Source organism: Mustela nivalis (genome assembly GCF_964662115.1).
Source record: "Mustela nivalis genome assembly, chromosome: 1".
NCBI lineage: Eukaryota > Metazoa > Chordata > Mammalia > Carnivora > Mustelidae > Mustela > Mustela nivalis.
The window spans coordinates 39,905,127-39,920,795 of NC_139020.1; the positions used below are offsets into that span (position 1 = coordinate 39,905,127).

A 15,669-nucleotide genomic window follows, 5' to 3' on the forward strand; every position below is an offset into this window, starting at 1 on the left:
CAGAAATGATGCATCCCTTAAGTTTTTCCCTTGGGTTACACTTCATCCCTATTATAATTGGATTTTCTAAGTCCAATTATGTAAAAATTCCCCGTAACCTTTGGCATTAAAGCCTATTTGTGTACTGATGGGGTTTTGACACCCTACTTAGGTTACTATAGCAACCCTTTCTCTTTTATAATTTAATAGTTGCCTCATTGACCATCAGTCATTTTATTGACAAGGATGATCAAGTTTAGTTTTTAACCCCTTAAATTCACAAAGCCAAAATGATTTTTCTCTCCTAGGAATGCCAGAATCACCTCCGCAGATATGGAAATGTGAATCTGGAACTGGTGACTCGAATCATTAGAGATGGTGGCCCATGGGAAGATCCAGTGTTGCAAGCTGTTCTTAAAGCCCAGCCAGCATCTCAGGAGATAGGTACTTCAGGAGACTCAAAATCCAAACCAACATTTGTGAGAAGCAAGCGCAACTTATTTCTAATTAGAGCAGTAATAGTGATTTTTCTTTATCTTCTAATACTGAATAAGAGTAATGTATTTTCACATGAAGTGTGTTTAAATTGTTACACTAACCTGGCCCAAGAATGACTTTGACACCAGACTAGGTACATTTATTTCCAGTAGTTTCCCGTTTATTCTAATGGGAATTCAGAGTGTTAACACTTTTACTATCCAGATGTTACTTATAGTTTGGTTTTGCCACTTGTTATATTTTAAAAATCTATTTAAGTAGGAACAAACACCCTTAAAAAATCACCCTGCTTAATTAAGCACATGGAATCTCCCTTATACAGAAAACTCTGTGAGGGCTGGAACTCCGCCAGTTTTTATCACCACTACTGCATATCCTCTACCCAGCCCAGAGTAGGTGGGACAGAGTAGGTGCTCAATATAAATATTTGTTAACTGAATGAATGACCACATGATGAATGCATTAAATGAATGCGTGACTATTTGAATGAATAAGTAAATTTCAATTCCAAACACTCTGGAGCAGTATTTCCCAAACTTCATCCATTAATTGAAGTTCCCCTTAATGCCCTGCATACTTCTTTGACATCACTTCCTCTTCAACCTAGATCCGCAGTATTTCCTGTGGGCCAAAATTTCCTTTGAGACAATAGGCTCTGTCAATTACTTCCAGTTTATTCTTTTTAAAAATGTTTGCCATATTATTCCTGAGCCCCAGAACATTTTGGTCACCAAATTTAGAATGTAAACTCAGCAGTAGTATAAGCAAAAATGTATGGAGAACATTTGAAGGCATGGAGAGCCCATGAAGTGCAATTATAAGATGGCCAGAGGGAAAAGACAAGACTTCCTAGCCTTGGAACCATTCAGACCTTGGTCTGGACCTTATTCCACATCACATTTTATGCTAAGCAGGTTAGGATCTTTCCATTTGTCTCAGGTTGGGGGGGTGGGGGTCTTTGAGTAGAGCTGAGTGGAGAAGGGGCTATGCTTGTGCAGCTTAAGAGCAAGCCAACCCCAGATACAGATGTGGAGGACTGTGACAGATATGGGAGAAGATGAAGAAAGAGAGAAGACCAGAAATAGTGCAAAGTGGTGGGTAAGGAGGCTACGGTAGATATGATACTGGTTTAGTGGTAAATACCCAGGGGATACAAAGGAGACTGGAACTTGATGGGAGGGTTTCAGAAAGGAATAAAAAACTGAGGAGGGAAGAAGTTGGAACTGAAGAGAAAGAGTTGGACCACTGAGGAAAAGTATTGAGTCCATATAGGAAAGGCAAGGGTGACAGACTGAGGAAAACTATGAGGAGACTGGGAAATGTGGCCAGAGCAGACAGGAGCGAGACAGAGTTTCAAAAGGAGTGAGAACAGAGGAGAGATTGTTTGGACTTTTAGGGTAGCTTTGAGGTTTCTCTGACAGAGCTGGAACATTTCTGTTGTTGGTTGGTATAAGGGCTTTTGGCATCTGTCTCTCTCTAGTCCTTATGTACATACTTCCATACTTTGTATATACCTTATGTACATACTTTCATACTTCCACTAACATACTTCACTTTGGGAAAAGCTGCTCTAGAGTCTGATAAATATGGATGACTCTCCTCTAGTTGGTGACTTTAGGGTAAAGACCAGTCTGAAATTTATCTTTGCATTAATTAGACAAATCACTGTCTGCTTATATCATATACAGTAAACAGAACTACAAGGAAAATGTTGAAGCCCAAATAAAACATTACTCATAGGCATTTTAGGAGCTACTGATTAAACATCACGACTAATAAAAATACTTTGGATTTGAAATATGGATCCCTGTTCTACCCCTTATTCTTTGTCCTTGGGCAAGTCATTTGACCTCTCTGAGACTCAGTTTTGTGATCTGTTAAAGAAGTACTATGATATGATACCTGTCATAGGTTGTTGTTAGGTCTAAATAAACTTAGTTTATAGATTATAGATAAAAGGTGTTTATAGATTTTTAAATTGTGTAAAAGAAAAAGTATTAGTAATTATTCTTAGTGACACATGAGCATATATTAATAAGCAGTTCTATTTGGCACTACTGTCGAGTTAATTTTTTGTTAAAAAGTAATAAATTATATTACATTTTCATTAATTCAAATTACTTTTCTCTGTAATTAATCTAAATCAATGTGGTTTTAATGATAGGAGTCAGCCTTTTAATCTTACAGTAGTGAAAATATTAGGCAGTAAAAAAAAATTAAGTACATAATAGACTTGAAATTCCAGATCCGATATTATCTGAAATATTTTAACATATTAGTGAACTGAAAAGAGAATATTTCATTTTATTTTCTTTTTAATTTTTTTTTCACTTTTTAGACTGAAAAGAAATTAATAGTTCTTAAGCACTGTTTTGGTGTTCCTCTTATTTCTGTTTTTCCAATTATATAACTGAGTATTCTTGTCACAAATAAACTCCTACTAAAGAATATGCTATTTAATTAAATAACTACTTACTACTTAGATACCACATGTTAGTGGTAAAGTTTCAGACAACCTTGAGAATCTTAAGAGTAATAAGTCTCTGTTTTCTTTTTAATATAGTGAACAAATATTTAAGTTCTGAAAATCCACTGTTCTTTGAACTACGTGCCAGATACCTAATTGCTTGTGAACGCATACCTGAAGCAATGGCTCTTATTAAATCTTGTATAAATCACCCAGAAATCAGCAAAGACTTGTACTTCCATCAAGCGCTCTTCACATGTCTGTTTATGTCACCTGTAGAAGATCAGCTATTCCGGGAGGTAATGTTTGAGATTATGTTTGCCTATTACTATTTTAACCTTATCAAAAATAAGAAAAGTAGCCCTTTCTTGTTAAATTCCTTTTGCAGTAACACCAGAGATTGTAAGATTATGTTATCTAGATGTGTTCTCATTGGCACCATTCTTTAAGCTCCTGTTGAATTAGATAATCTGATATTAACAAATGATGCAATTAACCAAACATTCATCAGTGCTTATTATTCATGGTGAGCTTCTTGTGATAGATAAGAGGTTAAATAAAAATCGAGGATTTTTAATAAAAATTTGTTAATCTTGTTTTTTTTTCAGCACTTTTAAAAATAATTTTTATGAAGTATTTTGCCTTTTAAATACTAAGAAATTAAATGCTCCTGTCTGTATTTTGTTTATTTTTTAAAGATGAAAAAATTAATCTTTTCCTAATAATAGAACTTATTTATCTATAAGCTGTGGACATTAATGAGATTTAAAAAATGAGATAAAATAGTCATAAAATTGTTGGTTCTATATAATGAAACTATGAAAATATTTCTGTGTAATTCATCATTGTCTTTGTAGAAGAAAACCAGAAATTTAATTTTTTTCCTGAATATTAACTCTACACATTTAATGCAATTAGCTTTTTAGATATTTTTAATGATATGAACTGCTTTTTCTTTTCTTTTTATAGCATTTATTGAAAACTGATTGTAAAAGTGGGATTGATATCATCTGTAACACTGAAAAAGAAGGCAAGACTATGTTAGCCTTGCAACTCTGTGAATCCTTTCTTATTCCACAACTCCAGAATGGAGATATGTACTGTATCTGGTAAGTGTTCCCAATATGGAAGCTGAGATGGGGAACAGAAGGAGAATGGTTAGCTGAGTCTTGACTTTGTCTTTCAAAAAGTTAGGTGAAAATGTAAAGTCACTTTTTAAAAATTTATTGTGTGAGAAACAACAGTTTGTTGTAAGACCTAAAAAAGACAATGACCATGTACCAGTAATTGACAGTGTAAATGTTTAAAGTATGTATTATAATGAAAGAATTGTATTTTAAATTATATGTGGAGTGTTAGTTTTTTAGGACTTTTTTTTTTTTTTTAGAACTGTTTTAGGTTCACAGCAAGATTGAGGGGGGAGTACTGACATTTCTCATTACATCCCCATCCCCATCCATGCAGTTCCCCCATTATCAGCATTCCTCAAAAACCGTTACTCACCAGAAAAATATTTTATTTTATTTTTTAAATCAGGGATGAACCTACAGTGGTATATCATAACCACCCAAAGTCCATAGTTTATAGATAATCTATGGGTTCGGATAAATGTCTAATGAAATACATCATTTTAATATACAGAGTATTTTCATTATCCCCAAATCCTCTGTGCTCGACCTATTCATTTCTTACCTTCCTTCCCCTCCCTCACCTCTGGAAACCACTGATCTTTTTACTATTGTCATTGTTTTGCCTTTTCCCCAGTATCATATAGTTGGAATTATATAGTATATAGCCTTTACAGATTGGCTTTTTTTATTTAATAATATGCATTTAAGGTTCCACCATGTCTTTTTATAGCTTGATAGCTCATTTCTTTTTAGCCCTGAATAATATTCCATTATGTGGATGTGCCACAGTTTATGCATACATTCAGCTACTGAAGGACATATTGGTTGCTTCCGAGTTTTGGCAACTACAAAGAAATAAAGCAGCTATAAATATCCTTGTGTAGGTTTTTGTGTGGACATAAGTTTTCAGATCCTTCGGGTAAATACCAAGGAGCATGATTACTGAAATGTGTGATAAGAACAGGTTTAGTTTTGTAAGAAAAAGCCTAACTTGTCTTCCAAAGTGGCTGTACTGTTTTGTGTTCCCACCAGCAATGTATGAGAATTGTCAGTGTTCCACAATTTGGCCATTCTGATAGGTGTATAGTGGCATCCTGTTTTAATCTGTATTTCCCTGATGATGTATGATATGGAGCATCTTTTCATGTGCTTGTTTTTTATTACCTATATATCTTCTTTGGTGAGGTTTTAAGTTTTTTGGCCCATTTTAAATCAAATTATTAATAAGTTTTCTTTTTGCTGAGTTCTGAAAGGTCTTTTTCTCTATTATGGATAGTAGCCCTTTATCAGATATGTCTTTTACAAACATTTTCTACCAATCTGTGGTCTGTTTTTAATTCTCTTTTTAATTTTTGAACAAAGTCTAGCAGATCAATTATTTCCTTAGTGGATCATGACTGTGATGTTTTAAAAAAGCATCACCATACCCAGGGTCATCTAGGTGTTCTTTTACATTATCTCCTAGGAGTTTGATAGTTTCGCATTTTATTTTTAGGTCTGTGACCCATTTTGACTTACTCTTTGTGAAAGGTATAAAGTGTGTTTCTAGATTCATTTTTTTTTTGTATGTAGATGTCCAGTTCCAGCACCATTTGTTGATGAGACTGTCGTCAACTTCCATTGTATTGCCTTTGCTCATTTATCAAAGATCAGTTGACTGTATTTATGTGGGCCTGTTTCTGGGCTCTCTGTTCTGTTCTCTTGATATATTAGTCTTTTCGTTCACCAATACAACATTGTCTTTATTATTTTTGGCTTTTTTTTTAAAAAAAAAGTGGGTATCATCAGTCCTCCTACTTTGTTCTTCAATATTCTACTGGTTATTCTGGGTTTTTTTTTTTTTTACCTCATTATAAACCTTAGAATCTGTTTGTTGATACCCACAAAATAACCTCGTGGGATTTTGATTGGGTTTGCATTGAATCTGTAGATAAGTTGGAACTGATATGACAACACTGTTTCCTATCCAGGGAAACATGGAATAGCTATCCATTTATTTAGTTCTTTGATTTCACTTACTAGTTTTATAGTTTTCATCTGAGATGACCTGAGCCAAAATCAAGAGTTTGACCTTACTCAGTCACCTAGGCATCCCAGCTATGGGCATTTTTTGATCAGTACTTTTGAATTTTAAATTCTGAAATACATATTTTTCATTAACCTTCTCTTTAATAGGTAATCTTAATATTAGTAAATTTTAATTAGAAAATTTTAATAGAGTACAAAGCCTTTACTATATATTGTCTATACTAAAGTTTATTTTTCTGAAGAGAGAAATTCCAGTACTAATGTCATTGAAGATAAGAAATTTAAGAAATAAAATAAACTGCTGGTTTATTTAAATTGTTTAACCTGGTGGTTACAGCTTGTTAAGTTAAAGTTATAGATTGGTTTGAGAGTGATTGGTAGTGATAAAAAATACCCAGAATAGTGAGTCAAGAGATATTTGGGCTTTAAAAGGATACCATACTCCTAAAAACATCAATTTCTATCTTTCAGGAATCAGTCAAATTTAAATACATTTTGCATTTTATGCTTCAGTCTAGTTTATTTCTTACAATAGTTTTTGAAAACTATCACCATAACAAGTTTACTTCACAGACAGAGTTAGGTAGTGAACCACAGTCACCAAGCACCATAAACAAGACATTTCATTTACCAGTGCTTGTTTATAGATCTTTCCTCTACTCTCCTGGTAGCCACACTCTCTACCTCAAGAAAATTAGTCATTTTCATAACTAGTGCCCAGACAACCAGGGCACTGGTAGTCATATGTTAGCACTCTTTGACCCCATCCATTGCTCCTCAACCCACCATTTACACAATTATAAATAGGTACATGCACTAAGCAACCTTAAGGAATTTAAAATCTGTCATTCTAGTATCAAGTAGCTCTTTAAAAACTTTAGTAAACATAAAGTCACACAGAGGGCTTGTTATTTAAAGCAGGTTGTCTTGCCTACTCTCAGAGCTTTTAATTGCATGGTTCTGGGTAAGGAACTGTACGTTTTTATCTTCCTCTTTGACATTTTAATTATTATGTGTAGTGGTGTGGACCTCCTTGGGTTCGTCTTGTTTCAAACTCTGTACCTCCTGAACCTGGATGTTGTCAGCTATTATTTCTTCATGTAAGTTCTCTGCCCCTTTCTCTCCTCCTTCTGGGACTCCTAAAATGTAAATGTTTGCTGGGTCTTATCTAAGACATCCCTTATCCTTGTTTTTCAAAACTCTTTTTTCTTTTTGCTATTCAGCTTGGGTGCTTTCTATCCAGACTGCTGCTCTGTTCTGCATTCACTAATCTGTTGATTTCTTCTGATTGGTTCTTCTTTTATATTTTCTATTTTTTTGATGAAATTCTCACTGAGTTCATCCACTCCTCTCTCCATTCTGGTGAGCATATTTATACCATTACTTTGAACTCTTTATCAGCCGGGATCACTTATCTGTTTCATTTAGTTCTTTTTCTGAGGTTTTTTTTTTTTTTTTTTCCCCCTTGTTCTTTCATTTGGAGCATATTCCTCTGTCTCCTCATTTACTTGACATTCTGTTTTTGTTTCTATGAATTAAGTGGAACAGCTGCTTCTACACTTGAAGGAATGATCTTGTGTCTGGTCATCTCTTATATAGATTGTGTGTGCCTGGTGTCTTTGACTAGCTAGCTAGAGCTGTGGCTGGCCCCGTGTACTGGGGCCATGCTAGTGGGAAGGGCGGAGCTGAAGTGGCTATAGACTGGGGTGATACTGGGGTTCTCTGCACAGAAGGTACACTGGCAGAACAGCTGAAGCTGAAGTGGGTGCAGGGTAGTCCCAGGGCTCTCCTGTATTGAGGGTGACAGTAGATGGTAAAGTCGGTACAAGCTGGGTTGTCCTGGGATACTCTGTGTAGGGGGTTGCCCTCCTGGGGCATCTGGAACAAAAGCGGGTTCTACAGTGCCCTGGGATGCTGTGCTCCAAGGGTGCCCTGGCAAGTTGTCTGGAGCTGTAGTGGTACGGGCTGGAGTATTTCATGGTGCTTTGTGTCTGTGTTACCTTGTCAGGTAGTCTGGAGCTATAGTGAACACTGACAACAGGTGTCCTGGTGGGCACTACATGGAGCTGCCAGTGGGACAGTTGGGGCTGGTGTGGGTAGAGGTGGTAGAGGGCCTGGACCATGTTCCTATCCATGCTGTCAAGGTGCTTGGGGAATGTAAACTGTGGTGCTTGACAGCCCCACTGACCTAGAGAGAGTGTTCCAGCCATCTCCTGACATTTGGCAGAGTTCTAGGGATAGATCCCTTATATTCTACTTACCCTTTTAAACTGCAGCTCTGTGTGTGTGTGTGTGTGTGTGTGTATGTGTGCACGCACGTAAATGAATCTGTTCACAGACCCTCAGTACTACTCCCCACTGCAGTGCACAGGGTTGGGAGTGGTAGTTCCCTTTGTTAAATGTCTCTATTTTTCTTGCTATTCTCTGTGTGGTTTCCCTATCTTTTGTTGTGCAGAAGTTGTCAAGTCACTCCTTGGTTCTTCAAGAGGAATTGCTCTGTAAGTGGGTATAGATTTGGTATGTCCCTGGAGAAGCTGAGTTCAGGGTCTCCCTACGTCGCCATCTTGGACCTAAATTCTTAAATATTTAAAACAGTAGCTTGAAGATGGATTTAAATGATAAACTCACTTAATATTCTTTATAGATTAAAATCTTCAGACTCAGAAATACGGAGTCTAGAAACTAGTGGGCTTATCTTCTAGGGGAGTATATTTTTAATTGATCATGCAAATTAGTATTAAAAAGTTTACCATATAAAGTAGAATTCCAGATAGAGGGGATCAGGAGACAGCGGTAGGACATATAATTTGAAATAGTTTTTGAAGTCTTACTCTTCCTTTCCTTCCTATCTATTAGAAAAGGGGAGGTAGGAGAGGGAGCGGGAAGAGAATCTCAAACAGGCCCCACACCAACCCACGGTTCAGCCTCACAACCCTGAGATCATGACCTGGGCCAAAATGAAGAGTCAGGGCATTTAATCAACTGAACCACCCCAGGTACCCCTAAAGTATTATTATTTCTTGATATGTAGTTAGAAACAGAATATAGTCATGACTATTATAGTAGATCTTATCCTATGGGGAAAGGAGGAACGGAATGTTCTGACTCTGGCTATATTAAGCTATTTAAATGGGATATCTTTAGCCTTTTCATTTTAAAAAACTCATAAGTAAATTGGAATCTCAAGTATAAAAACCAACAGAAAGACCAAGAAGATACTCTGTTTTCTTCTCTTGGCTAACCATTTTACTCTGTAAAAACAGAAGAGTACCTATCTTTCCTGCCTCTGGCACTCTTTAAGAATAGAGCTGGGTATGCAACTCCCAGCTGCCTACCTGTTCCTTTTTCCTTCCTTCGGAGTAGGCAGAGTTCTGATTCCCAGCTCTCTTGTTTCTTCTACTTCTCCTCTATATTTCTGAATTGCTTGGGTCCTTTTTTGATGCTTCTTAAAATTGATTTCTTACCGTAATTGAAGAGCAGGATTCTTTCCAGCCTATAAGGTCTGTGTGGTCTATTTCATTTTGGCCTTTCCTACAAACCAGCTTAACCTCATCTCCCGTCTCTGTGGACAGAACCTGATCCACAGTTCAGTTTTGCTCTATATGAAGCCAGTGGAGCAAGTTACCAACCCCATTTCTCTCACCACAGCTGACAGCAACTACTAGTTATAGTAACAGCAGCTACTCATATATACTGAGTGCTTTCTATAGTCTATACTTTGTATATGCATTCCTTCTTTATTCCAGTAATCTTATGGAGTAGATACTATTATGTCCAAGCCATACAACTAGTAAATAATGAAGCCAGGATTCATACCCAGACAGCCTGACTCACAGCCTCTTCTATTAAATACTACTTACTACACACAGATCAATATATATATAAAAGCATCTATGTTTTAAGAGTGACTGGAGATACTGATATACCCTGCATTCTCTGCAACTTGTCGATGATTTTATTAGTAGTTAGCTACCTGGGAAATGTGTTTGAACACTATATAGGTGCTGTGTTTTCTATAGGACCCTCTGTTTGAAAAGAAAATGTAAGCTTCATAAACAGTGTTTGCTTATAAACAAAGAAGACTATCACTGGTTTTCAGGATGTTAATTTTCCTTCAGAATCCACTGTATAAGTAAAACCTGAGAACCCTTTGTAAATTCAGTCAAAATGGAGCTTCATAACCATATCCTGAGATACCTGCTTTGCTTGCTAGAAAGCTAAAATCCATATTGGTAGCCCTTTCCTGGTAAATTTACTAGGATCTTGAGATTACATTTTATTCACCAAGCTTCATCTGAATTAACAGAAACAAAGGGAAATAACATCTCCCTTTTCAAAAAAGAAAACTAATAATATTGTATTCTAAAGATGTCTGTTAGGAGTCTCCAACTTATTTTTTGGAGCAAGTTGGAGAATAAATACATACATTTCTAGTATGTTAAATATCCATCTGTGCAAAATTGAATGCAATGGAATACTCTCCCATAACTTCCAACTATCGTTTTTTTATTTTTTCTCTTTAAATCTGTTGCAGAGATATGGCATGTCTTTTTTTTTTTTTTTTTTTTTTAAGATTTTATTTATTTGACAGAGATCACAAGTAGGCAGAGAGGCAGGCAGGGGTGGGGGGAAGCAGGCTCCCTGCTGAGCAGAGAGCCCAATGCGGGGCTCAATCCCGGGACCCTGAGATCATGACCTGAGCTGAAGGCAGAGGCTTAACCCACTGAGCCACCCATGCACCCATGGTATGTCTTCTTAAACAGTTAATGTGCTTGCCTTCTACCTCTTCCCTTTTCTCATAAAATACCTCTTATTTAGAGTGTCCACCATCATCTCATTCTATGTCTACAATTTCCCTTAATACAGTTCTTTAAGAGACTCCCTCTAAATGCTCTTAGCATTTAGGAATACTTTTTTTGTTGTTGATGTTACCAGTTTCTTAACTACCAAATATTTATTGCATAAATCTCACAGCCTGGTACTACTAAGACTATAAAAATTAGGAAAGAATATAGGAAATTAGTGATTTATTAAACATATATACTAGACATTTAGACATTTTATCTAGGTGTTTTCACTTACCTCTCTCAGTTCTTTTTATGTATAAGAAAACTGTGGATAAAAGAGATAAAAGCCACATAGGTAGTAACAAAATGGAGTTGGGATATATACTAGTCAGTTTGCAAGTGAGAGCATCCTGTGTCTAATTAGTTTAGGGAAAAGGTATAGTGCATGGAAAAAATACTGAGGTATGACCAAAAAAGGGGGGGCCGGGATATAGTAGATCCCCAAATATAACTGCTACGAGGGACACTGATTTTTCTTCTCTCCGACTGACTGCTCTTCTGTTGCAGATTAGAAGGAATCTAAGGCTTCACAGTTTAGAGTTGAGTACATTCCAGGCACTCTGGCCTAACTGGGGTCAGTTTCCTACCCCTGACTTAGTATCTTAAGGATGGTGAGGAGGTTCATATAGGAAACATGGCTACTGGAATTCCAACCTTGTTTAGTAGGACTACTTCCAGAGAAAGGTGGCTCACTGAGAACTGGGTAGTATCACACTGGTTAGTATACAATGTCCTCTTAAGAACTCTTTTTTATTCCCAGTCTTATGTTCTTGCCACTACTTCCCCTATATAATGTGTTACTGAGCTTTACAATGTAGTAATAGTTGGGGGAATAGGACCTACAAAATAGCAATGAGGAACTATAAGAAAGGTATGAGATCAATAAGAGAGATAAGATCTGTTCTGAAGTACTTAACCACTTCAGTTTGGGGTATTCATGAAGGCATTCCTGAAGAAGTTACATGATCAGGACTTTGAAAGATAAGCTCATCTTAGAAATGAGGTACTTTCCAAGTACAGTAAACTACCATAAACAAAATGAGAATAAACAGAGCACATTAACTAATTAACCTTGAAGAGTGCACAGGATTAAAATCGTATCCTTCTGACCCCAAAACCTGTTTTTGTTGCTGTTAATAGTACGTGACATATGGAATACACTGAATGAAATCTTTTGAAAGTCCATTTATCAACCCCTACAGAAGTCCATATGTGAGATTAGAGAAGCTAAGGTAGTAGCACTGAGAGAGCGTGGTATGGTTGTGGGCAAAAATATAATTGAAATACATAGGCTGTGGGAAATAAATAGATTAGAACCAAACAGGTTTGAGTAAGGTTCCGTGTCATTGACTGACCTAGGAAAAGATAATCTGTTTTGCGGGAGTATTATTTGTTCTTGGTGGATTCTGGTGATACAAAGCAATTTAAATTGAAATACCCAGGCATGTAAATAGGGAGAGAAGCCAGAGCTAGACATTTGAGAGCAAGGTGTGAAAACTGGTGAGATTTTATGTATGCAAAAAAAGTGGGGTTGTGGACTGAAACTCGAGAACACCCACATTGCTAGAAGGAAATGGAAGTAGAATTTTGGTTTTGTCTTCTACATTGCTTGCTATCATTTTCACTTTTGTGCTTTCTGTATTGTCTAAGTAGACAATGTGCACCTTCATGATAGTAGTTAAGCTGTCCTTACTTAGATTTAATAGCTATATGTGTTGGGCTCAAAGTATACTACTCAGTAAATCACTTAAAAAAATTCATCGGTTATTTTAATACTCTTTAGAATATGATGCTTTATGTCACTTGATACATTTTAAAGAGTTATAATTTACTAGCGTATGATATCTAAATATATCAGTTATATCTTACGAATTCCTTTGTCCCAAACTCCTGCCTTGTCTATATCATAGTGGCCATATTTTAGAAAAGAATCTATCTGTGAAATACTATAAACATAAAATTTCAGAGTCCAACCTATAATATTTTACAATTTAACCTATAGTACTTTGGGTATCTTCACAAATTGAAAATGAAAAATAATGAACATTTCTTTGCAGAAAGTGTACAGAATTGATCTCTGAATTTACAAGTAGGTATTAAAGACCAAAGTTTATTTTTTTAAAGTAGTATCATTAATATTGGTACACAGGGATTAGAATTTATCATGTACTAGAGGTGCAGGTTTGTCAGCATATGAGGAGGATTCATTCCTTACTACTGTGTTACAGTTTCTGATCTCTGTTTTCTTCTAGATTCTTCTAGTCCCACCCAGGCAGCAGAAGTAGCTTGGAGATTAACCCATTTACACCCACTTTGTATACACTCCAGCCAGGGTACTTAATAGAACTAGCAAAAGATCGCTAATACCTATATTTGAATAAACTGTGTTTTTGATATTTCTCTTTTTTTCTCATTTACAGGGAGTTGATTTTCATATGGAGTAAACTTCAGCTTAAGTCTAATCCTTCAAAACAAGTTTTTGTAGATCAATGCTACCAGCTTTTAAGAACAGCAACTAATGTGAGAGTCATATTTCCTTTCATGAAAATCATTAAAGATGAGGTAAATAGTATATATTTATCCCTTAATTTTAAATGAATTTTAAATGACGGTTCACCAAATCTTGAATCTTTTATGATAAAATTTATTTGAAGGGAAGGAGGATTTTAAGGCTACATTCTCCATGTATTAGGTCTTTCCTTTCCCCCAACCTCAAACTTCCAACATGGTACTAAGGGTATACATAAGTAAAAATAACTGAAAAAAAGACAGAAAAACTGCCAGTTTGGTGTTACTTAAAATTTAATATGGGAACAGCTGCTTCCATAAGAAGCTGTTCCCTCTTTTCTTAAATAAGTTTATCACTTTTAAAACTATTCTAAGTCCTGTTTGCAAACTCTTATTTGCAAATGAATTTTGTATAACCATAGGTAATACCTGCTCACTTTCACAGAAAAATACAGTTCATAGTTTTAAGTTTGGTGTTCAGATAAAAAGGAACAGTGAATTTTGAGGCATTTCTGAAACCTGACACATTTTCAGAGTATTTGTTTAAAGTAATTGTGAAATCCATTACCTGTTTTTAAAAATAATCCTGAAGTAAGTTCTTCATGGTTCACTTAAAAGTGGGTACAGTTGTACATAAGATTCTTACATAAACATGAAATGGGATCCTGCAGATCTTTTAACTTTTTCCCCTCAAATATTAACAGAACTTTGAATACAAAGATGAGAAAGATAAAGCTACCATACACTTTAGGTAGCTCCATTTAGCTGAATCTCTGTGTGGGTTACTTTTAAATATATAAGAGGCACCCATTAAATAATATATTTAAAAATTTTTAATCTAATTATGCATTTATCACATTATCATGTCACTCATTAGGTGTATGACCATGTAGTGATTATATCCCTCTGATATAAAGTTAGCAGCATTGTATTCAAAGTTTTATACATTTCCTATTTACTAACTGGATTCATAGCTTCATTATTAAATAGTAGTATGTCATTCAAATGCATTGTCAAAGTTAACCTCTATCCCCCTCAAAAAGGGGAAAACAAAAGTATGCTATAGAATCCTTTTCAACATTTGAAGTGCACCAGAATCACCTGTAAAACTTTAAAAAAAAAAAAAAAAGTATCATACGTAATTTTTACATAGGATTCTGATTTGCACCACAAGTTGTAAGATTGTTATAAAAAGTTCATAATATAGGTGAAGTTCATAGTTACCATAAAGTTTTCTTTTTTTCATGTCTAGTCAACCTGAGAATATAAGAGGAAAAATTCAAAGATGAAATAAATATTGAAATGTACTTAGCTATACTAAAAACATCTCTACTCATGGAATAAATCATTTGTGTGCTCCAGTACTGCGTAAAGAGTCACAAACAATGACGTGTGAGTTCAGAAGAATGAGACATTACAGATGGCATATCTGAAAAGGCTTCACAGAGGAAGATCCTTTAAGCTGGGTTTTGAATGATAGAGAAGGGTAATACTAACATGTAGAGGATTTTGTAGTTTACAGAGCATTTTTGCTTCTTTGTATTACTTGTTTTTCTCACAACTCTCCATCGGCATTAATGTGGGGAGCTGTGTGGGAGATGAGGCTACTCAGACTGGAGGAAGGTGTGGAGTGGCGAGTGGTTGGTAGAAATCCTTAAGGGGCTTGCATGTTGCACTGAAAATGAGAACTTAACTCTATAAATATACTGGAATTGTTGAAGGATTTCAGGTAAGGAAGTAGTCTGTTGTTGTTTGTGATCTTAAAATTTTAGACTTGGGCAACTGGGTACATGATAATTCATGAGTTAAGACAGAAGATATAGATAGAACTTAGAAGATAAGGAATTTTGTTTTGAAGCAGACCAGAATTCCCTATATCTGGAAAATCTAGATGGAAATATCTGATTGTAACAGATAATCAGAAATAAGAAATCTGAATTCAGAAGAGGATTCCAAGGTGAAATGATGGATTTATAGGAGGAAGCCAAAGTCAGTATAACAGATCTGATCCCATTTACATTTGCATACTTTATTCAGAGGTCACTATAAGCCAGCTTCTATGCTAATGATAGGAGAATATAAAAAAAATGAGATACTATTCCTGTGGTTTAAGAATTCAAAGTCGGGGTAGGGGTATACACAGTTACAAAACAATTATGTATGTGCTTTTTATAAGTAAGTATTTGCTTTTTATAAATAATATTCTTAGTGG

At 35.5% G+C, this 15,669-nt stretch overlaps 1 protein-coding gene across 3 annotated transcripts in view; it reads left to right on the forward strand.

The window, feature by feature from the left end:
• The window catches only part of ZNF654 (zinc finger protein 654), a 78,076-nt gene that overhangs the window by 57,298 nt on the left and 5,109 nt on the right, over positions 1-15,669 (forward strand). For 2 of the 3 annotated variants that reach the window (XM_082743830.1, XM_082743829.1), the window contains exons 4-7: positions 288-423; positions 3,041-3,243; positions 3,914-4,053; positions 13,370-13,511. In XM_082743830.1, the coding sequence (XP_082599956.1) occupies positions 288-423; positions 3,041-3,243; positions 3,914-4,053; positions 13,370-13,511 (621 nt within the window). The remainder of the gene's footprint in view (positions 1-287; positions 424-3,040; positions 3,244-3,913; positions 4,054-13,369; positions 13,512-15,669) is intronic. The other variant, XM_082743831.1, reaches the window with a different exon arrangement.